The sequence below is a fragment of the Xiphophorus couchianus genome, chromosome 9 (assembly GCF_001444195.1).
Source record: "Xiphophorus couchianus chromosome 9, X_couchianus-1.0, whole genome shotgun sequence".
NCBI lineage: Eukaryota > Metazoa > Chordata > Actinopteri > Cyprinodontiformes > Poeciliidae > Xiphophorus > Xiphophorus couchianus.
The window spans coordinates 12,378,279-12,405,701 of record NC_040236.1 but is presented as its reverse complement, the minus strand read 5'-3'; the positions used below and the strand labels follow the sequence as shown (position 1 = coordinate 12,405,701).

Below are 27,423 nucleotides of genomic sequence, written 5' to 3'. Positions count from 1 at the left end.
TCAAGATAATCCTAGTCAACGTATTCTGAGTTGCTTAAAACATTACTATCTTGATTTTACTCATTATCCCTGAATCCTCAGTGTTATGGAAGACTAAAGCTACACAAGTGAAGTGTTTTTCTCTACAGATATGAAGTGAGGAATGACTCACTGCCTCAGAGTGCAAGTTAATGCTTCAGAAAATCAAGCAAACACATTACAATGAAAGCGGAAAGATTTAGATGTTCGACCAACAAGTTCCCCCTAAAGCCATTAGATCGGCCCTTGTGACTGCTCTGCCCCTGTAAAATGAATTGTGAGAAAGTCATGGTTTTGCTTTTGTAAAAATAGTTACTGCAGGTCAAGACAAAACAAGTTGTTCCAGTGCTCGGCAGTAGACATGTGGTACAGTCGGCTGTGTGTACTTGAATGTGCAGACTATCCGCTACAGCTTATCTCTCTGGCCTGCCAGACAGTCATAATGAATTTATCAATTAGCTGTGGCTGTTAGTACCCTTAGGACCGCAGACCGGGCCCTGAGCTAAAACCTCCATCAGTCATCCTGTCAAAAAAGCAGGAAGTGCCAAACAGCATGGGACGAGTCTGTCTAAGGCTTAGTTCAAAATAAAAACAATTATTTATTTATTTTTACTAAACAAGATAAATTTCTGATCTGGTAAAATTTCTGTCGATTCATTTCAAATTGTTTATTATTTTAGTATAAATCTGCATGACTCCTTTAATAAAGTGTCTCCCTCTAGAGGAGTCTATCGGTATTACTACTCCAAGACATAATTAACACAAAATAAATTTTATTTATATTTCCATCAGTTTTTGTACAAAATTACATCACATTTTCTGCATTCAAAATACATTAAGATACATTAAATTTCATCCAAATGATCCTCCAAAGAGTTTTTCTCTAGATGTGGGAGTTGCATTGACAAACTGAATGTTTTGTTAATGGACCATTCCCTGAGAGTTTTCATTTCATTGCATACTTAAACCTAAATTCCTGTTTTTAAGGTTCTCTTAAAACTTCTTATCGTCCGTGCTGTGAACAGTCAAACCAAGAGTCAAAGGAAACGGTTAGATGTGTGTCAGTGCACACTAGTCTTGCTTGCTTGGGAGGGGAGCACGTTGTGGTTTAACCACTTGAAACTGACAGGCAGCTGGTTGTGGTGCTCAGCCTGCACTTTCTGCGAGGCTTGCTTGGGGTCGGCGGTGGGGAGGCCACGCTCAGACTCCTGGCCTTGCTGAAGCTGTTCCTCAGACTGTCCCTCCTGTTCTCCGAGGTGCTGCTGGTCTCCTTGGAAATGAACTTGTCGGGGCGACAGAGGCCGGCCCTCAGGCAGCAGCAGCACAGTAGCTCAGCCATGGCCTTCCTCATGTCGCTGCTGCCCAATGCGTAGATGATGGGGTTGAGGCCCGAGTTGAAGACGGCCAGGGAGATGCAGAAATCGGCGCTGAACAGCAAGGTGCACTGGCGGGAGGCGCAGAAGAAATCCACCAGCAAAAGCATGAAGAGCGGCCCCCAGCAGACCAAGAAGACCCCCACGATGGTGATCACAGTTTTCAGCAGAGCCAGGGAGCGTTTGCGGTTGCGTTGAGGGCCCAGCTGGGCACTCTTGTGTACGTGGCAGTAGATGGCACCATAAAGCACCCCAATAGTCAGCAGGATGAGGAAGAAGATGATGAGGGAGAAGAAGATGTAGCTCTTGGAGTAGAGCGGGAGGAGAGTGGAGCATCCATCCAGGCTGCAGACGCAGTTCCAGCCCAGCAAGGGGAGGAAACCGATCACCAGTGCCAAAATCCAGCAGAGCACCACCAGGCCGTAGATCCGATAGGTCTTCCTGGTTGGCTTCTGGGACAGAGGTTTTATCATGGTAGTGTAGCGCTCCACCGCAATCAGCAGCAGGCTGAAGATGGAGGCTGCCAAGGCCACGAACAGCATGCCCTCCCTGAAGAGCCACAGGGCCGGGGTGAGGCGGAAGGTCTGGTTGCCGGACATGCAGATATTGACCACGTAGGCTGCACCAGTGAGCAGATCGCTCAGGGTGATGTTAGCAATGCAGACGTAAACCCAGCGGCGGCTGTGGCGGATGCGGGAGATGACGGCCACCAGCACCAGGAAGTTCTCCAGGACTATAAACACGCTGAAAAAGAGGAAAAGGGACATGGAGACGCTGATGGGGGCCTGGGTGGCTGAGGTCGTCCTGTTGTACAGGCGGCCAGTGTGGTTGTAGTGCCTCAGGATCACCTGGTTGGTCCCTGTGGCTGTAGTAGCTTCGTTTGGCACAGAGCTGTTGCTGGGGTAAGCTGGTAGGTGGTACACATGGGGGCAGGAGGACGGGGAGGTCAGGTAGGAGAGGACGTCCATTGTGACAAACCAGAGATGAAAATTGAGGCTGAACCACCAAGCTGGCAAAAGCTGCACAGAAAACTCCTGTGATCAAAGAGGCTATTGGCAACCTCTAACCAGCAGAGCCTCTAACCGCACACAACACACACCTGAGAGGGAGAAAACAAGAAGTAAGATCAGCTTCATTTCATACAGGAGTTAAAGCAAAAAATAGAAACCTTCCTGGTCCTGTGCGATGCATGTTTCGGTGAGGGGCTTGAAGTACCGTATTTTCCGCACTATAAGGCGCACCTAAAAACCTTCAATTTTCTGAAAAGCCGACAGTGCGCCTTATAATCCGGTGCGCCTTATATATGGACCAATATTGAGCTCCAACAGGTCTTGCAACTACGGTAAGCAGCCGCCGACTTAATTTTCCCCCGTAGAAGAAGTGCGTGGTGCACGCTGGGTTTTGTGTAAAAACCCCAAAATGGCTCCTATTAAGAGACACGCTTACAACTCAGAGTTTAAGCTCAAGGCGATCAGTCACGCAGTAGAACACGGGAATAGAGCAGCAGCAAGAGAATTTAACATGAACCAATCAATGGTGCGGAAGTGGATATATATTGTGATTGCACTAACGTTTGATTTACCGTAACAGTATCAGACTGTTTTTTACGTGTTTATTGAATCGAGGAAAAGTTCCCCTCCACTATATGTTATACCTTGCTGTTGTTAAAAGATAAACTGTGTCACGAAAATACCATGTCACTTACTTTACCTCGGGGAAAATAATAAAACAGCTGTTTATTCATTTTGGGAATGAACGGAGTTTTCAGAACGCTGGTTTGTAATCTATTAACAAAGTTTGACTGACCTATATGACTATTTTGTTGACATTCCCTTTAGCGCAGTTCCATCTAATGGATGCATAACGTAACCCCAGCCTCTACTGTAGCGTCTATTCTATGCGCCTTATAATGCGGTGCGCCTTATATATGAAAAAAGTTTTAAAATAGGGCATTCATTGAAGGTGCACCTTATAATGTGGTGCGCCTTAGAGTGAGGAAAATACGGTACTTTAAAAGGCATCTTTTAAATGCCTACCATGTGTGCTATGATCTCCACCTTTCTGCGGTTAACACAGGATGAGTGAGCAACAAGGGCATTTAAATCGCCACATGGCGGAAACACAGCAGCTGCTTTCATCAAGAATATTGGAAAATGTTTTTCTTTGCAGTAGCATGCTCTGATAAATTATTGTCAAATTGTAAAAAAACTACACTAAATTTTTTTGCTCATCTTTTTTCTTCATAAAACTTTTTTCACAAAAACTGAGAAAAAAATTATAAATTAGAATATATTTAGGGCCACAAATCATCTTTTTGGAAATGAGATATATGTAAATTTAATTAAAAACTGAAATAGAAAAATTCAAGTTAAAATTGAAGATTAATTCCTAGTTCAAAAAAAATCTTATAATCAAAAAAATGTAATAGCTGATCCTTTTGTTTAAACTTAATTTATATTTTAAATTTTTTTTGCAGGTATTTCTAATATGTGTAGCTTGATGTAAAAGCATGGAGAGTACTTACGCTGGCTGCTGATGATGTTGATGCTGAGTGTGTGTGAGAGTCAACAGATTTTTGCAGCTCATTTTTGATGGGGAAATAAGCCTGTGTGAGTAAAGTCGCACACCCCACCCAAAACGCACTCACGTACACACACACGCCCATGCACACACACACGCACGCACACTCATAGAAGTACTTGCACATGCAACAGAGAGATTTCCATTGTCCTGTGCTGTCATCATTGTCTAAAACAACAACTGCGAGCATTTACACTCACAAATTAAAAATTAAAATCCTTCTGGCATAATGTTGTTGTTTTTTTTAACTACAGTAATATGACATTTCTTATAGTGAATTTCCATACATAGAGGAAACTCTTACTGAGCATCAGATGTTTATCTTAGTCTGACCTCCAATAGCTTTTGCGGGAAAGGGTCTTTCAAAACATCTGCCACCCCCTCAAACAGTTGTATGTTTTGCAAAAAAACTGAAACATGACACAATATTTTGAAGGATATGTGGCAAGACTGTTCACTATCACTCACAGCTTCAGCACTCCAGGAGCATCTAATTTAAAGGGACATTTTTTTTTTTTCTTTCACTTGGTATTTCTCAGAAGGTGCAAGAGAAAAACAGGAACTCCCATCAGATGGAAAGGTGCCCCTCCCTGTAGATAAAGGGTTTCATTTAGCTTCGTCGCACAGCTGCGTTGCTTTGCTGCGTTGCTTTGCTGCTTTTAGGGCACAAATTAAAAACAGTCAACAGAACAGAGTCAAAAACTTCTTTTATCTTAAATGTTAACACAGATCAGGCTCACAGCCAACAAATGAAGCATTCTGCAAGCTCCATAAAGAGACACACGACCATCAGAAATAAACTTGAAATCACTTGTAGTTGAACATATTTGGAAAAAAAAGTAGACTGTAACTCTTGTAATATGATTCTTTGATGAAAAAAAACATGCAAAAAATGCTAAATTAACTTAAATCTTTAATAAATAAAAAAACAATCAGTTAAATATATTGAACAGCAGAGCTCTCTTTTTCTGAAGAAATAATTATCTTAAACATTAAATCTATAAAGTGATTTTAAATGCACAAGTCATTCTGGGCTTCCCATCTGTATAATGCACAGGATTTAAATTTTAGTCTAATAAATTTTGCTATTAACTGTGCAACATACTTGACCTACATTACCAGCACTGAGGGAAGGCCCAGCCTTTTCTATGTATTCACGCTCAATGCACTAAAGCACCACTTCTCCTTTTGAGATGAGAGGGGGAAAAAGTATGATGCTTCACTTAAAATAAGTTGACGCAGAACAAGTGAATGAATAAATAGAATTTTTTCATAAAATGCTTCTGCTATAGTCAGAAAATATAGCAGAAGGAAACAAACAGACAACAGCCTGCAACAGCTAAAGGTGTCAGAAAACACCCATGTCTGTTGAAAACGCCCTTACTCTGGAAATATGTGTTCTAACACCACTGTAACCACAAGGAGTGATATTTTAACCACAAGTGCGTGTGCTGAAGAGTGTGGGCTTGTTTATGTCGCCTCTTTATGCCTTTTCTGGTAAAGTTAGTTACCTGTCGATCACTGACTGGCATTACCGGGGCCAAAGTCCAGCTCTAAGGATAAAAGAAAGGAGACACAAATTTAAAAAGCGTAAGCTCACAAAGATGTTATCTGTTAGAAACTGAATGAAAGAATAAAGGGTTTTCAGTTCAAACCATAAGTTTACACACATTGTATAAAAATTCGCTGTCTGAAAAATAATACTAAAATTTTCTCTAAGGTTAGTAAAAATTACAAATATTATTTCTGTTTGCTGAATGCCATATTAATGAGAGACAATTTTGTTACCATACTTTTCAACAAGTTGGAGACACTCAGGTGATGAAGTCATGGCTGAGTCATGGCCTCCAACAAGTTAATTCACAACATTTCAGTAAAATGGAGGTGCACGTGTGTGTATTGTAAGCCAAAACCTGAAACACACTGCTTCTTTGTGTGATATTGAGGAAAAAATGTAAACAAATTAGTCAAGATATGTAGCAAGAAATATGTGGATATCCTGGTTAATCTTAGGCTATCATTTCCAGATGTGTAAAGCTATCACATTTAAGGGGAAAGGGTGTAATTACTCACAGTGAATTGAGACCTGTACTAACAGGGGGAGGAATATTATGTGTTAATATTGAACCAACATCTCAAGCTATTGCCCAGGACGTTTAAACTTTGCATAAATGGTTCTTCCCTAGGGACAATGACCCCAATTATGCCACTAAATTAGTTTCAAGGTTACCTAAGGACAACAAAGTTAATGTTTTGGTGTGTCCAACACAAAGCCCTGATCTCAATCCTATGGAAAAAATGTAGTAAAAGCTGAAAATGTGTGTTAGGAGGTCAATAAACCTGACTCAGTTATATCAGCTCTGTCAGGAGAAATGGACCAAAATTGTAGCAACCATTGTGAGATGATTGTGGAAAGAAACCCAAAACCTTTGATCCAAGTCATACAGTTTAAAAAAAATATTTTCCCAAAATATTATCATACTTTCACCTCAGTGCAGCTGGTAAATGATCTAAGTTTGCATAGATTCATCCTGTTCATATTGATACTGAGCGCTTGAATAGAGGGCAGAACTGGGATTCCTTTTTTACATTTTTAAGATGTTTCACTTCTCATCCGAAAGACCCCTACACTGAAAAAACAGAATGGAGCTCCAACTTTTAAAAACTGAGTTCATTTTATTACATGTAATCAAATTAAGTATGTCAAACTTACTTTATTTTACACTTGCTTAACATGGCAACTTAATAGACTTAATATATTCACTTAGATAAACTTAATTTGAACTTTTAACTTTAATTTTAGGATTTTCTGTGGCATGGACATCAAGAGACTTATTAGTGCAGATGTTTTTTTAAAATTTCTTTTTGTCTCTATATGCTGTCACAAAACACCTTCACCGCTTCCTCTTCTCAGGAAGCCATGAGAGATTTCTGAGACGAAGATAACTTTTATTAGCCCTAATGAGCTGGGAGTAATTACTTTTTCTTTCCTATGAAAGGTTTTGTGACACCAATGCAGTATTACCTCCTACTTACCTTAATCAGTACAGGTTGTGTTGTTACACAGCTGAATTTTGAGTGACCCTTGAAGGATCAAATGTCCCCACATGATTATGTGGCAATCATAATCATATTTATTGAATATGACTGGCACTTTAAATTAGATTTTAAGTGTTAAGAAAAAATTTTTTTTAACTACATCTTTTTTTGTTTGTTTTAGAAGCACAAATATTTTAGATTAGAGACAAAAACCTTGCAAAAGCCATGAAAGTTAGTCTACATGCCTTTAATTCAAGTGTTTGAGGTACAAATGCAACAATGAATTGAACTGACTGTGTGTGAAAACAAACACAACTACATCATGAGTTTTAGTAATATGCGATATTATATCCTAATATCTTCATACACAATTACACAATAATGCGTTTAGCCACCTGTATTTAGAATCGAACCCCATTTAACTCAATGTGTTATTTATTTTTAGCTTATCCTGTGCTTTGCTGTGCAGCAAAATAACATGCAAGATATTTTTGTTTTTTTGGGTTAGGTTTGAAAACATGATTTCTGAAGTGAGCTACATCAAATGTGACTAAGAAATGTGTCCAGTTGTGCAGACAATATTCATATTTTAGAGTAGCAGAACTAGGAAACATTAACAAATTAGTCATTAGGTTATTGGTGACAATTTTATGGAACATCCCAGAACATTAAAAGGAAGCCAATTATGTGGCACAGTTTTAATAAATAAAAAATGGAATGTTTTCTAAATGTTTGCTATGCTTTAAATAATGACAGCCCCCAAATTCCACAAATCCAACAAAAAACTAAAAAAAACAACATGCAGGCTGTTGACTAATAAGAGCAAATTAGGGCTGCAACTAGCAATTTTTGCAGTAATCAATTAATCTTATGAATATTCAGATAGAACATTGTCACATTACATAGCCTTTTCATTTACTAAAGCATTTTATGCAATATTAGAAATACATTAAAAGATGCAAATAAACACATATTTCAGTTACATTTTAAATAAAAAACAGTTTAACTACTGTTTAAGTACTGTTCTAAATATGTTTCTTTTTTCACCAAATTGCCTTTTTGAATCTGTACGTACTTAAGGATTAAAAAGTTACATAATTAGTTGAAGTGACAATTATTTAAATAATCAAATAATCCCGATTGTTATGACTAATGATTATTCATGATGAAAATACTTGTGCTGGTGCTGAGCATTTAACAAAAACAGTTCTGCAACACTGGCCACAGTTGTTATTAATGTTACAAAATACTTAATCTGGACTATGTTAAAAATGAATTCCTTCTTCATGCTATCTGTTGCAAATAGCACTTCATAAGAGCTGAGTGCTTGATAAAAGGAGGAAGGAAGTTGTGTTATAAACACTATTCAATATTAACTACCTTGGTGGCACTCATCGACTTCATCAGTGACCGCTTACATAAGTGAAAATGTGTACAATGACTACATCTTGTGGCCTAATGGAGTATTATATAATATAAAGAAAAGTTAGTTTATGAAGAGCTTGGTTTGAAAGTTGAGAATGCCTGCAAAAATGTTTGCTTGCTGCAGATAAAGTATATTTATTTTTAGCTCCAATCATGACCGTGTGGGGCATCTGAGCATAACGTTTAGTGTGAAGATGTATGGAAGATAATTGGAGGGCTTTGTATGGAGAAAAGTCGTTGTCCCCATAGGACTTTTAATATTCATACGAACATAAGTAAGTATATAACACTATAATATAGCATTCATGACACTTGTAATTTATCCATGATTATTAATTACCAGAAAAAATTCTAAGCAAAGTTGAAAGGTCCAATCGCCTCATTTTTTAACATTTGACAAAACAAAATAGGTAAATAAACATACTGTAGATATTGTCACTAAAAGCGAATTAAATGTAGTTATTTGGTGTATTTTCATCATCAAATTAAGGTGGATTTAGGTGCATTTTAAGTTTACAGTGTTACTTTGCTTGGTTATGGCCATTATTATTATTATCACTAACTTGATTATTTATTAGTTTTTATACAAATGATCAATTAAAATTATACAGAGGTAGACTTTTGTATGTTTTAATCCGACTTTTCCAAGCTTAGTTGTAATTTCCAAGGCGATTTTGCCACTCACATTATGGCGCACAGCCTGACGTATCGTTTCTGCCTAACAAGTTATCCCCTTAAATTCCTTTGGGTGGCGCTACTGAGTTTGCACACTGTTGAGCTTGTTTCAAAGCTTTCGTTCCACCCTGTAGCACTGACCCTTGAATCCTGCAGGGGGCGCTGACCTCTAACAAACGCCTGGCAGCAACAGGGTGCCTTCAATGTGCAGAATCTGCCTTTTTCCTCAACTTTTCTCAACGCTTAGGCTGCTACTGTTATTAAAGACAAGGAGAAAGGAAGTAGCGGCAGGCTAGCTGGTTAGCCGAACTATAACCACACCGTTTACTATGATATAGTTGACTTTTCTGTCCTGTTTTGTCCTCACTGAGACGATATTGTGTTTTTATACTGAAACGTCAAAAAGGAGGATGCGGATATGTCTTTTTCTCGGGCTGTTTCGTCCGTTTCAAACCCCGAAACTGACTGAACGCTGAGCTTTGTCTGACTGGGAATCCACCGCTGCTGTTAGCCTGCTTGAATCAACTGTTGTTTCCCATCAAGACGAGGAGAAAACAAAGAAACACAGCAGCGCCGTGTTTGTGAATTTAGACAAATACTCGGTTTCATCGCGGGGAATGCTGCTGTGAGGATTACACCAGGACAATGAGACAAACGGCAGGAAAAGGTACGTTCAATGAATGCTGTAAAACGAACTCGCGGCTCTGAAAGCAGCGTTTTCTTTTAAGTTGACGCTTATCAAGTCGCTTAGAAATCTTTTGGATTTCTGTTGTTAAATTATTTATCTAATAAAGTAGCTGAGTGCTTAAAGGAAGTTAGTGTGTAGTGGCTTCTAACTATTGGTCCGAGTCTGTCATCATAAATTGAGGTTTTATAGCATTTGTACCCCCCCCAAAAAGGTTGATTTTGGTGTTTAGTGTTAAGAATATGGCCTGATATTTTACCGTGTGTGGAAAGGAGTTGAAAATGTAGCTCCACTTGTTAAAAAGGCATAATGTGATTAACTAGTCCAAATGACAATGGGTTGTTTTGTTTGAGTGAGCAGGAGCCTTGTTGAAATCAATGAGAGTCCATGGTTTTATAGCCGCTGCTGTCTCCCTGCAGACCAGCCAGGGTTCTCCAGAAAGAGAGGCTACTGCAGCTTAACACAATCACCACTTCATGGTAACTGGTGTTTTTTGTGCTGCATGGGGCACAATTTATGGCTGAGTGCAGATGCGATTGCCTATGATTGGTAAAATTATATAAAACACCGGTGTGATGAGCTGTGTGAAGGTTTGTTAGGTTTGTTGCTGAACTCATGTATTTGTTGTCTGAATGCATTTTCTCACACATAACTGCTTTGTAACTTGTTACTGTTTCTAAATATATTCGACTTCATGGGTAATATTAGCATTGAGAAACCGACTGCTGAAACCTTTGTCACAGTGTTAAATGTGTCACCTCACCTGCTTAGTACTGAGGCGACATATTAGTGAGATTATTCACATGACATTTCTGAAAATTCATAGGCATGCTTCCTTATGTCAGACTGGCAACCATATGTTGATGCCCTGATCTTCAGACTTTACACCGAGATATTCTAATTGTAATATTTATACATTAGAGATCCACTTATGAGGCTTATCCTGGGCAATTCTGATACCCTTTGAGATTTCACCTGCAAGTTTTCACTAATGCTGATATTTGATTCCAAGAAATATAACACACTTTGTTAAAGGTGGTAATTAGGAATCCAATTGGAGATACAGTGATTGCAAGGTTATTACTATTTGTGTCCTTAGACTTTTATAAGGTTACAAAAAGTGAGCCAATATCTATTCTGATTGTTTATGTACTTATAGACTGATCAAGCTGGGAATTCTTAATTTTGATGCTTTAATTAATGGTTAAAATATTTAGACAATTATGTTTTTTTGCTCATCTATCAGAACCGATCAAGAAAAAAATTTGACCAATCTTTTGCTGATTACTTGGTTTATCTGTTTTACTGATGGTTTAATAATGGCTTACTGAATTAAACCCATATTTGGTAATAGTGGGTAACAAATATGGGTGCTGGGTTTGGCATTTGCTCTGGGCATCAAGATATCGTATCTAACATATACAAGAATGAGCCAAACAGTTATTAGCATAGTGTGAAGCACAGTGTTTTAAAATGCAAAATGTAAATTTCATGTCTCTTAGAAGCTAGTTAGCACAACAAAATGCACAAAAAGGCTTAATTAGCACATTGAAGACTGAAAGAGAAAGAAAGCTTAAAGTTCTTAAACCCACCCAGATAATATGACGAAAAAAATTTCATTATAAGAACATCACTAATGACAAAATAATAATAATAATATGCAAAGTAATGTGATACTTGACTGTCAATATGTAATGTACATTATAAATCTGGTGAGCAACAGAATTATACAATTTACATCTCTTCATATCAATGATGACGTTTGATATACCTTTAATACCTATAATTAATCAAATTTATTATTGCATTAGCGCTTCCCAAACAGTATGAGATTCTTTCGTCTATTTCATAGATTACAAAAATGCTGTTGTTAGAATTAGAATCCATCAATACCTCTCTGTATGTTTACACCCCATTCCTCCTTAAAGTGCTTGAAAATGCTCAGGCGGTCTACAGAATGGCTCCCTGCCATCAATTGAAAGAAAGGGGCCATATGGCCCCCCGTTAATGGTTTCTACCCTGCTACAGATCTGACAGTGGTGGAGGATAAGACGGGGGGATGGGAAGGAATACCATCTAACCTTCAGTTTGGAGTTTAACACATCTTGTGTGGTTGTGTGAAACTGTGGAGAAACAGATAAGTGGCACAAAGAAACTGGGTTTGTTATCTCTCAATAGTTTTGGTGAGATAATGCTTGACTATTATTAGAACTGATCAGCATTATTGTGTTTAACAGTATTCTCTTTCAAAATTAGTTTTATCCATTCAGTGTTTTTCAAATTACAGAGTGTTTGTTTTACCTTAACAAATGTATGTTTTATTTACTCTAATAATCCAGGTTACCTGGTAACCCTGTGGCTTTGCAGCTTGTTTTCCTCCTCAGCTTGAATCACATTAAAGACGGTTGTTTCCCTTTTTTAATGCAAAACTACTTGAGTCTGGTTAGATGTGCATTTTGTTTTTGCATGATGATTTAAGCGGTGACTTAATTTCACATGCACATGGGGAGCAAATTGGTATTACTGGAACACTTGTCTCACAATTAACTCTTACAAATTTTACTTTTACAGCTTGTGAATATGTAATGCTTAAACAAAATGTTGTCTGACCTCATTATTGGACTTACTCTAAAACAAGTTTGTAACCCATTCTCATGACTCTACTTTCAGGTTATTCATGAGTTTTTGTGTTAAGTCTGAGGCAGAATGAGTGCAAAGAAACAGACTTAACAGAGCTGAGCTGTGACTGCAAAGAGATTTCTAATGAGTCCCTTTGCAGCATGCGTTGTCTCTGTGTGCAGCTGGTGCACCTGGTTATGAAGACTACCTGAAATTGCCTTCATAACCATATGACTGCACAGCTGCAGTCCTAAGACTGCAGATGTGGACTGCAATCACTAGATTGTTTCATTTAGCAGAATCATGAGTGCACTTTTTTAACAGTTATCCATCTCTGAACATGTGATTTCTAGTTTTAAACGTATTTTCAAATTCTGAAGATCTTTAGAGAATATTTGTATGTACTACACTGCGTCAGGAAAATCTAGCAATTGAGTCTGAAGTAAGTGAAATTGATCTAAAACTTTGACACAGTTCAGTTTGATTGATCTCTAAGGCATTGGTCAACGTAGCTTTGGGAGAAAGGGGCATTAAGCATATGTTTTGTCTGAATAAGCCTGCTTTATTTGAACTTTGGTTAGTTTTTTGGTCTGATGTGGACCAAAAAAGCGAACTCTGGTTTGCCTACAAACCTAGGTTTTGGCTTGATTGAAGTGAACTCTGGTGCGGTTCAAATGCATTTGTGAATGCCAAGCAAACTGGAGACCACTCCAAAAGCAGGAAATGGGCCACAGCACAGGGCATTTTGGGTAATTACAACCCAACCAGATGCACGAGTTTAGCACTAGCAGGAGAAATGGCCCATGGTTGTTTCTGACCAAAGAGAAGTCCTACATCCTCTAAAATCTGATTCCACTCAATTTTTGTGTCCAAGTTGGACTCATGTCTTTTTCAGAGATTATCATGTCATTTCTTACAGTGGTCCTTGGTGCAACCCCACTACAGGTGAAGGAGTAAACAGGTTAATTAAAGTGTTTGATTCGTTCCACACAGTGCTGTGTGAAAGCAAACCACTAACCGATATTACAACAAATTTTGGTCCCCAATCAAAGCGAGTCTATCGAACTGTCAGCTGTGAAAGCAGTCAGTTAAAGTTACCACATTCATGAGAATAAAAAGGTTATTGCTAAGGGCTTGGCAAGATATGCTAGACTTGTTGAGACTTGCATTTCTATTTGTGTGCGCATGTATCAGGAAAATGTTTTTGTCATTCCACTGCTGTGAAACCTTAGGACTAGTTGGGTTAGTTTTTCAACTTTGTCCCACCTTTTTCAGGCCATAACTGTAACAGATTGTTTTTAAAATTAAACAATTCCCTACAGTTTTGCCCTGTGTCCTAATACTGAACGGAAAGAACAAGGGCAGAAAGAAGAAGTGGGACATCAGGATGCATATAGATGTGTTCATAATGTGTGTCAGAGCTTAGTTTAGCTCCATCACCGTAATGCTCCAGGGATTGCATTTCTTCGCCAAGAGATTTCAGGAAGAATGGGTTCAAGTTCTGCAGAGACTCTTGACCCAGCTTTGCTGCAAAGAGGTAACATGTTGTAGAAACTGAGCCAGATGGGGAGTAAGTAAAGAAACAGGATTTTCAAGTCTCCATAAGTAGCGATGAAAAAAATGGAGTCTGAAAAAAGGTTGCGTTATTATTCCCTTTCTGTGGTTTAAGCTGTCCGACCGTCCATCCATCGATTATGGAATCTAGTGGAGGAACTCTAAATAAATGACACCACTAATCTCAGTGAGCAATCGAAAAGTTACAAAAAGGAGGGAAGTGAGATTGTTTCTGTTCTACAAACTCCTGATTAACTCTCTCCTTGAATGCTCGTTCAGTGCGGTTAGGGGAATTTATGGCCTTTATAAATAGAGCCAGTCTTAATGAAAGAGGGAAGAGCGAGGGAAAGACAGACTGACTGGTAAACGATGGTTTCCTTGCAGTCAAATCGTTTGTTGTTCCTTGAACCTCACTCAGCTATCATCGCCGTGCCCAAACAAATCAAGTTGATAGGGAGCAAAGCATGATTATGATGATGACTATGTTAAAACTCCCTGTTTAAAGTCAGCGTAGAGACTCTGTTGTGAGTCAAACGTTTCAGGAAAATACACAGTTTAAAAATCTTCCATAGCGACGTGAAAAGTGGTCTACCAGCATCATGGAAGACGCATTAGGCTAGTTTATAGCAGCTTGTCCGCAGGGATCTTATGTGGTTTTAAGATTTTATTTCAGCATGTTTTGTCTTTATTTCTTGTTGGGATTTTTTGGGCTGCAGACCCTCAACCTTTTTTTACCCAGCCTTCACTTTTTGACTGTGCTTCTAACCGTGAACTTAAACTCGGAGTCTGCAACGTGTCAGCTAGAAATATGGAGCGACCACATAATGGCACTGGATAAACACAGTACTCACAAAATCATATCCACAATAGGTTCTGGGATTATTGCATGACTTTTAAGTCTGTTTTTTACTGGATTATGATCAAGTTCAGATATGAATCCATGCTAGCATATGTGTGGATAAAGACAGACTACTACTAACTCACTCTTTTGTCCTCTGTAGCCACTGATCTAGTCCCTTGACTCTGGATCATGGGCAAACTGGGAGAGGGCACGCCCTGAGGCTCTGTTTGCTGTTGTTCAGCGCCATAGTGCAAAATGTAATTATGAGGCCCAGACCACAGCTAATGAGCGCCACTTACATCTGCTTTTCTTTGTGTGCGTCTATTGAGCGATTCTCATTTACATCTGTTTCTTATTGCTTACCTGTGTGTTTCTGCTTGTCTGCAGGATGGCTTTGTTGTTGTGGAAAATAATAATAAAAATAAAAACTACAATAATTGTTTGATTGAAAACAGGCCCCATTGGTTTGTCATAAACCCCACATTTGCAGTATGAAACTGATAAAAGGTCCCAAAGTCACTGTTATGAAGATTGATCATAAGAGTGGCTGCTAAACATTATAACTGTTTATTTTCTTTTACAAAACACTAACTCACACCAAATGTAACTGTGCAGATAATATAAAATCTCCACATTTTCAGGAGGATAGTTACTGCAAATGACATGTAATCAGCCAAGCTTCTTAGGTAGATAACTGCTGCCGAATGTATCATCTTACTTTTTTGTACTTCACAAATGTACAGAATCTCTGGATGATTTGATGTTTGATTAGCCCTGGACCGAAACAAAAAATATTTGTTTTTACTTCAGTTAGTGTGCTGACATTAACACGCTTCTCTGTGGATGTTGTTACTGAAGGAAGAAGTCATCATGACAAATTTTACTGGATGATAAATTGTCCCAGTAATTATTGTGATAAATGATAATATTGTTGTTTTGGTATCATTTTCAAGTAAGATATTGATAATTGCATCGTAATGGAAGTTTGCTCTGTCAACGGAAACCATAAATAGAATGAACTTGATGTATCTGTAAACAAAATTTTGCTACAAAAAATATTAATCATCGGAATGGAAATTATCAAGCTTATTTTAATTTATCATCCCATTAATTGATTAATTACTTATTGCTATTGACTTAGGAAGAAGATTACTTAGCTAAGTTTAGGATCATGCTTAGAATGAAGTTGGAGAACGCTCAAAAGGTTTAAGGTTTCTAGAAGGGGAAACTAGTTTCCTCAGAGGCATCCCGGTGTTCAATCAGGAAACCACAGCATGCAGTTACAGCAAATACAAAAAGCTGACACTGTTTTAGAGCCCATCTCCATCGGTCGTTGAACAAGCTGGATTAAGAAATATTGGCTGTGTTTTAGGTCTCTAACAATTAAGGAAAAAAGCTCTACATTCTCTAGGGCATAGACTGAAAAACTGCTGTTTACTATCTCTGCTAACCATATTAATCATTTGTGTAACTGTTAAAGACAGGTAAAATCTCTAATATCTTTGGCTTTTTTAATAACAGTGAAACCCTGTTTTACTGCAGTGCTTTGTCACTTTCTCTACTCTCCCTTTCACACATATATTAATTCTTTCACTGGTCCCAATGTAAAAATTACAAGAGAAAGTTTGGTAAATTGAAAAGGAATGACATCAGACTTTTATGGCACTTTATTGGGACATTCAAAAATTATACATGAAATCAGTCATTTTCGTTCACACACTCACTGATGTTTCCAAGCTACTGCTCAGTGGTAGATTAAGCTTGTTTGTAGTTTTAGGAAATACATTATTTGACACACATCAGTTAGAGCTTTTTTGTTTTGAATATTAAATTGGATGCTATTTATTTTTAAATGAATGTTGAAGAGAATCTGAATATGGTGGGATGTGGTGCACTTCTATATTTCTAGATGTGCAAAAAATATTTAAAATGTTGGAGAGACATTATCGGCCTTATATTGTGCTGCAGTTCTTTATTTTTTTGTTTTAATTAACATTTACTAACACGTTACCTGGAGATTTCTGCTGTATTTGTTGCTATATAAGTGATTCAGAGAGAGAAACTTTGATCTATTTACAAAAAAATAACAAGAACTTACTTTAAACTTTAAGACAGAAACGAGAACGTTTTATTTTATGTTTATTTTGTTTTCAAAATCAAAATCGCCTTAAAACGTGGAATTAAGAGGCCACAAAATCTCTCAAATACTGCATTACAAATGTAGTTGCTTGTTATCTGAACTGGAATATATATCTTGTGAATAAGTAAAAAAATTAATTTATACCAAACTGGTCTCTCAAACTGGAAATGAGTGGACCTGTTTAGTAAAGTTAATTGAGGTTATAATTTGTGTGAATTGTTGCCATGAAGAACTTTTTACATACTTTATTTAGAAGTATAAAATATGTAAAACATTTTTACTTAGCCGCACCACAAATCCCCTCAGAGTTTTAATATATAAATTCAACTTTCTGGCATCTTTTTCGGAGGGTTTTGCTCAACTTTAAAACAGATGGAGCTCAAGGCTGTTCGTTACTCGTTTTAAAATGACGTGAGGGGAAGAAAATGTAAACTTAGCCATGCTAGACTGTGCAGATGACAAACCATTCCCATTCGGTGTGCTAGGGCAGGAGGAAGCAAGGTATTACTGGAGGCAAAGAAGACCCAGCAGCCAAAATTTCTCAACTTGCAAACACATTAAATGGTATAAAACCTTGATCTATGCTTTATTGAAGATGTAGACATTGTTACAGCTTTTAAAACAGCATGTGGATCAAAATGAGGAAACAATATTTGTCACATTAACCATGTTATGGTGCTTTAAGTGAGCCTTTTGTGTGGATTTATCACACCTATCAGCTCGTACAGGTTATGCATTTTGAATCACTTTGGTTGCTTATTTCCAGCACAGAGGTTTTATCTGTTTCTCATTGTGCTGACTGCAGCTGTATTTGACCACTGGATGCCTGAAAGGCTGTGAACAGTGACAGGAGAAGTGAAAGAGAAGGAAAAAAGTACCAGAAGAGGTCAGACAAGAGAGGCACAGAGGGGGAAGTCGATGGAAAGAAAGACACAAGCCCAAAGTTGAAGGAGGAAGAAATGGAGCAGCAGCAGTAGACCTTGGCTATGTGCTCACTATTGGCTGAGCTCCCCTCTATTCTGTTTGTTTTTGCTCTATTTTTACCATGCAGTCTGAGTCTGGTAACTGATGAATGGCTCCATATGTTGGATGGATTACATTCAACAGTGATCACTCAGCATGACGGGGCCAGGTAGTTCAACGGGACGGAGACGTGATATGACCCATATGAAAAGAGGAGACGGTGATAGATTAAGAAATTGTTGGGGCTTTTGGAAAGCTGCTTTATAGTTTATGTATTTTGGGTTTGCTTTAATAACTGCATATTTCATAAAATGTGATGTGTGATTCATATTACTCAATATAATGTTCAGCTAAACAAAAATCTTAATGCAGGAGTCAGTGTCGCCCCAGTTCACTGCAAGGTTTTCTATACGTTTGTTACTCCAAACTCTTAAAACTTCTTTAGTAAGATGGTTTTGGTCTTTTCATTTACACTTTCAAGTAAAATGTTTAAATATCTATGTTGTTTATGTCATTCTACTACCAGTATTGAATGCTTCCAAAAATGCAAATTGTTGAGCTAAAGGAAAAGCTACACCCACCTGTCTGGACCTTTTCTTTTCAACAAACAATAGTCTGCTGCCTACATGCGAACGGGACAGATTATGTCTTGAATAACTATGTGCTTGATGTGATGCAATGACTCTTCTGGTCTTACAATAGAGTCATGTGTTGAGAAACGTTTTTAGTGGGCAGCCCACATGAGCATGTACAATAATTCTCTCTGTCTTCCGCCTTCTCATCGCTTCCTTCTCTCCTCTCTTCCTGATTTCTTTTTTTCTTTTTTTGCCTTGGCCTGCAGCTGCTCTGCGTCTCCAGATGTCACACTGTATGTTTCAGTGTTTTTGTCAGATGTGGTTTATTAAGCCAAATCAAGAGAGGAAGTACTTCCTGAAAAAGGAATCTATATTGGGTTTTGGGTTTTACCCTCCTTTCAAACACACCTGGACCGAACAAATGCTCATCTTATTAGGGCAGCATCTTTGAACAAATTACATCTTCTCAATGCGAGCGTTTAGGCTTAGTGTTAAAATCTCACCAATACAAAATTATACTGAACAAATTCCAGCTGCTAGAAAAGGTTTTCTATGAATGTCAATGCTGTCATAAAAACAAGAATAATCTGAAGTCTGTCATAGCTTTTAAGACACAAAGTTGCAACCAGATGCTGCTGAGCTAATGTGCTTAGTCAACTAATCTTCAGCAGATCTGATCACCATTTTGGAAGCATGGTTTCAGGATGTGGCTGGAGCATACCAGTCTGTGCGGTAAAATAATGACGGGGAAAAGACATCATCAGTGATGCACTAGCACCTCAAAGCAACTGCTGAGCATGGTGGAAGAGGTGTTATAATTTTGGCTTGTTATGCAGCCACGGTACACCTGGCAGAAATTGAATTGACCACAAACCAAAACCCTCTGAATACCAAAGAATTGTAAAGTCAAATGTGAGACCATCTGTCTGACAGCTGAAACTTGGTTGAAATTTGATCATGGGCTGGATAACCCCCAAATAGCCCTTAGGTCCAGGACAGACTGCCTGATTGCTAAAATCCCGTGGGACTTAAACATGCCTTAATGTCAGCATTAGATATGAAAGTTTCTCCTGTCATAAACGTGCATAATAAAATATGCCAGACTGAACAGCTTGTTGCTGCAGCAGAATCACATCAGACCAACAATCTGAGTTATTGATGCGTTTATTATTGGAGTCTGGTGCTGAAAAGAGGAATAGGGGAGGTTGGTATTACTCCTGAAAGATGTCAAAGTTGTCAAAAACAAAAAGTTTAATCAGCTCAAGGGATAGAAATCAATCAGTTTCGGTTTACTTCCTACTACTTCCTTTTTTTCCTGATAAATTGTTTTTGTTTATTTTAATCTGATAGCTGGATTGTGGTCATTAGGAACATTTTGTTGTGCTGTCTTTTTTTTGTACCTGACTTTTTTGGGACATTTTTGGTTCTACTGAACATGAATTGATTTATACTCATCTTTAAATTTATATCCACTATGAAAGCCATAATTTTGTATAATCGACTCCTGGTTTACGGTAAAAAATTATACAAAAATATACGTAACTCTGGTTAATAATGGTTATAAACAGAGTGTCAATCATATTTCAGACTAAATTATAGTCAATGATATAAAATAGAAATCAACTGGTCCAAGTGCTATGAAAATATTATTATGGTATGAATTATTATTGTACTTTTTTAATTACTATCTTTTATTGTTATTCTTAAGTAAAATAAGAATGATAAACAATGGAGAAGTATGATCTTATAGAATGGTTTGTTTGGGAACCAAACCAGCATGGAAATATGCTGCCATGAAATGGCAAAGGAAGCACAACAACAGTCAATTTTGTGAGATTCTCTTACTTGAAGACTTAATATTGCATTTTTCCACAATATTCATCAGCTGTTCAGGCAAGCTTTGTTTATTACAATCTGACAACTATTTAAACCTGCATGATCTAAGAAAATATGTGGATAAATCACAATATCCCGCTGGTCTACGTTTGGCTATCCAACTCAAGTCTATAGTGCAAGGAGCTTTTATGTTGGAACATGTGTCTTTCCTTTGAACTGTTTTTGTCCAGTGCTGACCTAAACAAGTCTATTACTACAGCATGGCTGCAATGTCTGGTCCGGAAATCTCTCCGGAATCTCCTGTCACCACTAACCCGTATGGTATCCCAGGATGAGCCAATTTTGGAAACAGAGGCTTCTGGTTTGCCTTAAGTCAGACATGCCTCAGCCTCACTGCTCTGGTGTGTCCCACATAAACCCTCTTGCTTTGAATCTCAAATTTCAAGCTGATCACGCTGATTGAGGATGTCCATGCATCATTTTCTTCATGCAGTATTTTCTGCATAAAATAATTTTGAGACTTCTGTCAATGTAGGGTGTACGTTCAAACCCTGGATTATATGTTGGTGGTTCTTTGCCTGTTTTTGCATCTCCGTCTTTTCTCAGTGAAGCTTGACCCTGCTGTATGACTGACTGAGCCGCAAAATAATGAAGAAGCATTACATTTAAATCTAAAACAGGACTTGGGGTGCGGGGGTATGGTAAGCTGCTTGCTGCATGGCAATGTCTCTTCTTGTCTCTACTCTGTAAAAGTTAGCATCTGGACTGCGTTAACAACAGTCTCAAATGTTAATGGGGGGCTGAAAGAGGAAGAGTTGGGGGAGATCCTGTGATACGACAGGAGATGGTGGGGTGGAAAAAGAAGCACTCCTGAGGAAGGAGTTAAGTACACAGCAGTAGAGCTGAGAGACATGGGGGGTATAGTTTGACGACGTAGCCGCACTGTAAAATGAACAAGAAGTGAGAGTTAATAAGCCATGAGGGCCAGAAAAGTCTGCTGCAGCCAGCAGATTGAAACGAGGTCATCTCAGTGCTGTTTGGTTTGCCTAACTCATGCGTGCTTTTGGGGTCATGCATACTTTCGTGGGATGGCAGAGGAACAGCAGCCCTCTTTAGTTTTGTCGATACGCAACTCTGACACTTGATATTGGGAGTGGTAGATCGATGCAGAGCGGTCAAATCCCCATGTTGTAATTGATTAGCGTAGTCCACCACAGTTATGGTAATTTATTGGGTCGCACAGCTGGCCTACTTGTGTTTGGCTGTATTTGTGAAAGCTAAGCAGCCGACTGTCAGCTACTTTTGTTCATCTTTCATACTTTGGCAGAAATGTATGGCGTTTAGTAATGTATTTCCATGTTGCTTTGTTCCTTTTTTTTAGCAGATTACTTGTTGCTGGGGGGATTGCTTTGACCATGAGCATGAATAGGCTAATGTCCACAAGTCAAAGGGAATCCCTGTGGCTACTCTCGCCTTTATGCTTTCCTTTAGACAGAGACGGCAGATGCTGCTCAGCTCTGGTTTTATTGTTTGTGGCTGGTCAGGCTGGGAATTGACTTGAAGATGCTGGTGGGGGGAGGTGAGCTTTTACAGCCGCCTCTTCTTCCTCGTCTCACATTACCTCTGCCTATGAACAGTTGAGTTGGTGTTTGTTGGGTGTTAATTTTTTTTTATTTTTTATAATTGCATATTTTAAAAGGCTGGTGATCTGGGGAGAGGTTTCTAAACTATTCACAGGCTTTTTTTTAAATTACCATTTATTTATTTTTTTAGAACTGCTCCTCCTAGTGAAGCTCATCCCTGAGGCTGATTTACCACCACACAGCAGCCTCACTCCATCTGGGCACGAATGAGTCTTATAGAGAACATAAGCCAATAAAGAAACACAGAGAGAACATACACCGGTGCATACAGACTGAATCTATTTTTTTTGTGTGTTGTCTGACATTCAGCCAACTTTCAGACAGTGTTTGCCTCCTCATCTTCATTACGTCAGACACAGAGAGTTGTTGTAGTGATGGATACTTCAGAGGCTCCAGCCCTGCTTTCCCCTGCGAGAGAGAAGGAGGATGCATCAGGATGCACTAGTGGGAAATTGAAAGATTTAAAAAAAGAAATTTTGAAGTTAAAGAAAAGTATGTTGAAATTGAGTAGGAATTGCTTTCAACATCGTCTTTTAACCACAGATATTTCCTTTAGAAACACACCAATCAGACTTTTGCTCTATATTTCTAATTTCTGCTTTGGTTTGTGGTCTGACCTGGCCGGCAGACTGCAACACATAAAGGAAAACAAAAGCTTCAAGTTAGAAGGAGTAGCTATTCATCTCACATTAACACTTTTTGCTAAATAGTCCCAGTAATTATCGCAATAAACAATTATATTGTTTTTAAATTACTTTCAAGTGACATATTGGTAATTGCTCTCTCAAAGACCAATAAACTTTAATTTTGTAAAGAACACTTAGCACTGGAACTGGGAAATATTTTTATATATCCAAAATAAGACACAACAACCTCATGTTAATTTATTATGTCATTGTAAGCGATGTCATTGTCATCGCTTACAATGACCGGCTTAGGAGTAATTTTAAGTCCAACAGAAAATAAAGGATGACATTTATCTCCAATCAAATAATTTCTTTCTTAACTTTATCTGATTGTATTAACTGAAGAAGTCCATGCCTTTGGCTGATGAGTTTATAGTCTGCAAATGGAAGTGCAGTGCTTCGTTTTGACTCATTTACTAAATTGAAGGACAAAAAGCTGAATTTCACCTGCCTATTTATCACTGATGCTGATTCAGTGAAAAGTGGCTGGTGGGTTGGTGTATCCATACATTCAGCAGATTTGACAGAATTTTAATTTTCTTTATAGCAACTCCAAAATTCTTTGAAGTTACACAACTTGCAACTTCAAGATAGTTTAAGATTAAGAAACTTTTTTTTAATTAAACAAACTATAGAAGACTGTAAAGTACAAATACATTTTACTCTTTTCCACTGCTTTCAGTGCTTTCTTTTTCTATGACATCATAGGTTGTATCTCATTCTGGGATTCCCCAGAATGCGCTGAAGAATGTCACTGGGAAGAAAAGATGAAAACTGATTTATTTGTATTTACACAGTGTGCAACAGATATTTGTAAGGGATAATTTATTTTCACAAAAATGTAAATGTTTAGCTTCAGCTTTAGAAAATCATGATGAATTCACATGTTCTGTTTGAATTGTGATGATGCTAACGTCGGGGAGTAAATAGACGGGGAAAGTAGGATATGCTGATTCACTGATTTGTCAGCGATACTCCTTCGATGCCGTAATGGAGTCTGTGGAGTCACAACATTTTTTCCCACGTAAGACTGATTATGTGTACCATTCTTCTGTTGGGATATTTGGTCCCTGACGTTGATTCGGACAGTGAGTTGTTGCGACAGGACATGTGGGAACGAGAGTTAACAGTATCACCAATTTGAAGTCCTTTGACCTTGATTGTCTGTCACTGGGTCACAGACTTCCTGCCTGGTATTTGAGTCAGCAGCTGGTGTCTCCACAGTGACGCACTGCTCCCTTATTTTAACAGCCTGAATGACTATGAGCTTGTGTGTGTGTCAGCCTTGGGAGGTTCATTAGGAGGTAAATTTACTGCCTCCAGCACAGAGTAAGAGCATAACACTCAAACCTTTCATACATCTGTATACATACATTTAGATGAAGCAATCTAAATTAACTGTCCAAAAAGGGCAAAGTGCTTCTTTTCCCTCTCCATTGCTCGTCCCTCCGCACTCATGGCAATGTTCTGCCTTCTCATGTATGAAGTATTTGGTGTTTGCTTGAAAAGGGGTGAGTAATGCTGGGCTGGTTTAGCTCACTTTTGCCACATATGTCATTTTTCCACTTGAATACTTGAATTTTGTATACAGTTTTTTTTCAGGAGTAGTTAATTATAATTGGTGTAAGAGTTGAAGCCATTGCTGTTGGCACAAAATTGTTGGTTGCAAAAAAAATGATACAGAATATACTTAAATTAGCCAAAACACCCTTTTTTCCTTCTTTTTTTTTGTACATGCTTTGTTTGGTGGCATGAGATCAGAAAAACATATGAGATTGTTATTTACTGTTTCATGTTTTACAATATATAAACGCGCATTGTTATTGTTTATTGAAATCACAGACAGCAGATAGTGAGCAGCATAGCTTTACCATAATTAGCTCATGTTATTGCAGTCCGATGAATTATTTGCAGTATTAATTTTCCACACTAGCAGTGCAATGAAAACTAATTTTAGAGATATTAATGCAGACCTAGAGCCTTACAGAATAATTCATTCCCTGACTGGTTTACATTTGGAGGTGTCGAAGTAAATAGGGCTTGATGCAAATGTGTGTCATACTATTTTATACTTTTATTTTTGTAAGAAAGTAAAAACTGAATAATTTTCTTGCTACTTTACTGTTTTGGAATAGTTTATGTTGGTCCAACAAACATCAATTTGTGGTTGCAACACAATAAAATGTGGAAAACTGAGTGCATTTATAAAACACTGCATGCACATAAAAATGTCAAAAGCAATCTTATTTCTTTTTTTCTTTTTCTTCACTTCTTTTACCCCAAATGTTTGGACGGTAATAAATAAGCTGAGTAACATTCCTGCGTTCAGTGGAAGTAATTTACTCCAAGACAATTTCCTTGCCTGGATTATAAGGGGTTAGTTAGGCTGGAATGGGGTTGGTGGGTTCAGTGAGGATAAAGACCAGGGCCTGCTTTTTAATAAGAAATGTCAGGCATAAGGAGCTTGTTGGCTGCTGACTCCCCCTCTGTAAGCAGGTAGAGAGCCGCTGTCCTCTGCCGTCTCCCTGTCAGCCCCTGGTAAGCAGCTAAAGTGCCAGGCTAAGCCTGCGTAAAGCAGACAACCCTGAGTCTTATCTGTGGAATGCTGGGCACCGCCACAGAGGATCCCCTCTGCAGGGAGGAAGCTCTATTATCTCAAAGCCCCCGTCTCCTCTTACTGTCCCCCGACGGCCCTCCTGTAAATGTTTGCCTTTCTCTCTCCTTCTATCCCCCCACCCTATTTTGTATATGCCTTCGTAAAAGTAGTAGAGTGAGCAGTTCAGGCATTAAAGTGACAAATTTGAAGCAGACAAATCCCATGATGGGGAATAATGAAGGTGTCGTCTTATGTGGTCTCTGCAGTTCTGCATGTCTTGGCATTTTATAATGTTGCATGTTTTGGGGACTGTGGTCAGCTCGCCCGGCACAGGCGTAAGCTCATCAGTCTCAAGTTGCACTATTTTTCCTTTTTCCCCTACAGCGATTTAAAACGTTCCAGAATAATGTTTGGGTTAGATTTGTTTTCTGAGACCATGCTTTCTTTTTACAATGTGTTACCTGAAGAATCCAAAGTAATGTGTATTTCTCTTAGATTTAAAACACCTCATTGTTCCTAAGAATAAATGATGGCCATTTTTAGATTTACGTCATTAGTAGATGTGGCAATGGTTCCTCTGGATCCTGGTGATGGTAACTGCACAGTGTGGTGAGGCTCTGTGAGATCTAACATGGTTGTTGTTCCCATGACTGACAGGAAGACACAAAATATTGTCTTTGTCACCATTACCCAACCAGATATTCAAATAAGAGATGCTCCTTATCTACGTAAATGTAACAATGCTGTACAATATATCATTCAATGCAAATTGTAATTAAGCAAGTCTTTTCAGCTGTTTTAATTCAGAATTTGTTTTCGTAACACACACAGCTCTTAGAAGGCCGCTGCTTATGTAGAGCACTTTTGCCTGCTGCATTTCTGTTTGTCATTCTGAAAAAATGAACAAGGTGAAGTGATAAACTGCAGCCTCAGAGCTTTTAGGAGCTGATATAGGATCAGTTTACCTAAGCAGTGCCCTCTACCCACCCGGCAGCGTTTTCAGCCAGGTTCTTGTTTCCCTGAGGGGGACTCACAGTTTACATTTCATACATTTCTGGTTCAAGGACAAGCTATACAAACTGTTATTGGGACAAACCTTACCCAGCTGCTCTCTGTGAGAGTCACTCAATCGTAGATCACTGCTTCTGACTGCACATAGAGCCTTGAACTAGGCCATCTAAAGTGGTTTTGTTCTAATTTAGTCCATAAATCTTGCAGTATTGTGCTCCTAGACTTGACTAAAAATTAATCATTGATCATAACGGTGGACATCTGCTCTGTGCTGATGACTGTAACGATGTCATCAAGCCACTTAGATACAGTAACCACGACAACTGACACATCAGTAATGTGAGTTTGGTTTGAAGTTGTACGAACATGAATGCTTGAGTGACGTAGCATTTAACTTGTGTAATCTCTGTTTGGCTGCAGAGAGATATGATGATGGGAGGGTTAATGTTTCTAATGATGGCCTGGGGTTTTGCTTAAAATATTTCACAGGGATTGATTTTTAGACCTTTGCCAAGGTAGATAAAATCAATTGATAAGATTGGCTTCACATGTAAGTATGAAGCCGTAAAATACATATCCCCCTTTAATAAAGGTAACAGCAACAGATTTTAGAAGGTAACAGAAAGGCTGATTACATTCATCAACGTTGCTCTGTTTTTTTCCAGCCTGCTTTTCAACCTCAGTCTGGCATTTGAGATGTCAGGGTTCTCTTCCAAATGCCTACAGAGACCACAATTCCTTATACAAGTTGCTAGACACAATTTAAAGTCTTACTTCAAAATCAGTTTCTTTATTCTAAACTAGCAAACACAACTTCAATGTGCCCTGCTTCTATTTAAAGGGGAGTTCCTGTTTTTATGCTGCACCTTGTGTCACCACACTTATGTCTTTTTGTTTTTTTGGATTAAGATTTGTTTAAGGACAAGTATGTTACTCCTTCCTGTAGGGAGAGACGTATAATCATTCTGAAAATTGCTTTGTCATCAACATATCTACTTGTGGTTGCTGTTTGTTTTTGTTTCTTAAAATGAAACTAGACTGGCTTTAGTTATTCATACGTTTGTTACCAGTTTCCTCTGTACATCTTTTCCAGTTACTGATTCTAAGGTGTGCATGACTGAATAATTTTCAGTAGATTATTGGTACAATTTTTCTTTATTGAAC

The 27,423-nt window shown here is 38.3% G+C and overlaps 2 protein-coding genes across 11 annotated transcripts in view; one reads left to right on the top strand and one right to left on the bottom strand.

Moving 5' to 3' along the window:
• Positions 1 to 774: 774 nt before the first annotated feature.
• s1pr4 (sphingosine-1-phosphate receptor 4) lies at positions 775 to 4,040 on the bottom strand. Its single transcript, XM_028026774.1, has 2 exons — positions 3,916 to 4,040; positions 775 to 2,490 (listed from the first exon to the last, which is right to left on the bottom strand). The coding sequence occupies exon 2, from the start codon at positions 2,357 to 2,359 to the stop codon at positions 1,127 to 1,129; it is 1,233 nt and encodes a 410-aa protein (XP_027882575.1). The 5' UTR covers positions 2,360 to 2,490; positions 3,916 to 4,040; the 3' UTR covers positions 775 to 1,126.
• Positions 4,041 to 9,331: 5,291 nt separating this feature from the next.
• Positions 9,332 to 27,423, top strand: part of myo9b (myosin IXB) — a 70,500-nt gene continuing 52,408 nt past the window's right edge. For 4 of the 10 annotated variants that reach the window (XM_028026933.1, XM_028026930.1, XM_028026932.1 and 1 more), the window contains exon 1: positions 9,334 to 9,777. The gene's annotated coding sequence lies outside the window, so the exon portion shown is untranslated. Of the gene's footprint in view, positions 9,778 to 27,423 lie in introns of all 10 variants that reach the window. The other 6 variants (XR_003596768.1, XM_028026936.1, XM_028026937.1 and 3 more) reach the window with 3 other exon arrangements.

Coding starts and splice junctions, on each gene's coding strand:
- s1pr4 (XM_028026774.1), bottom strand. CDS start 2,359: ATGGACGTCCTCTCCTACCTGACCTCCCCGTCCTCCTGCCCCCATGTG.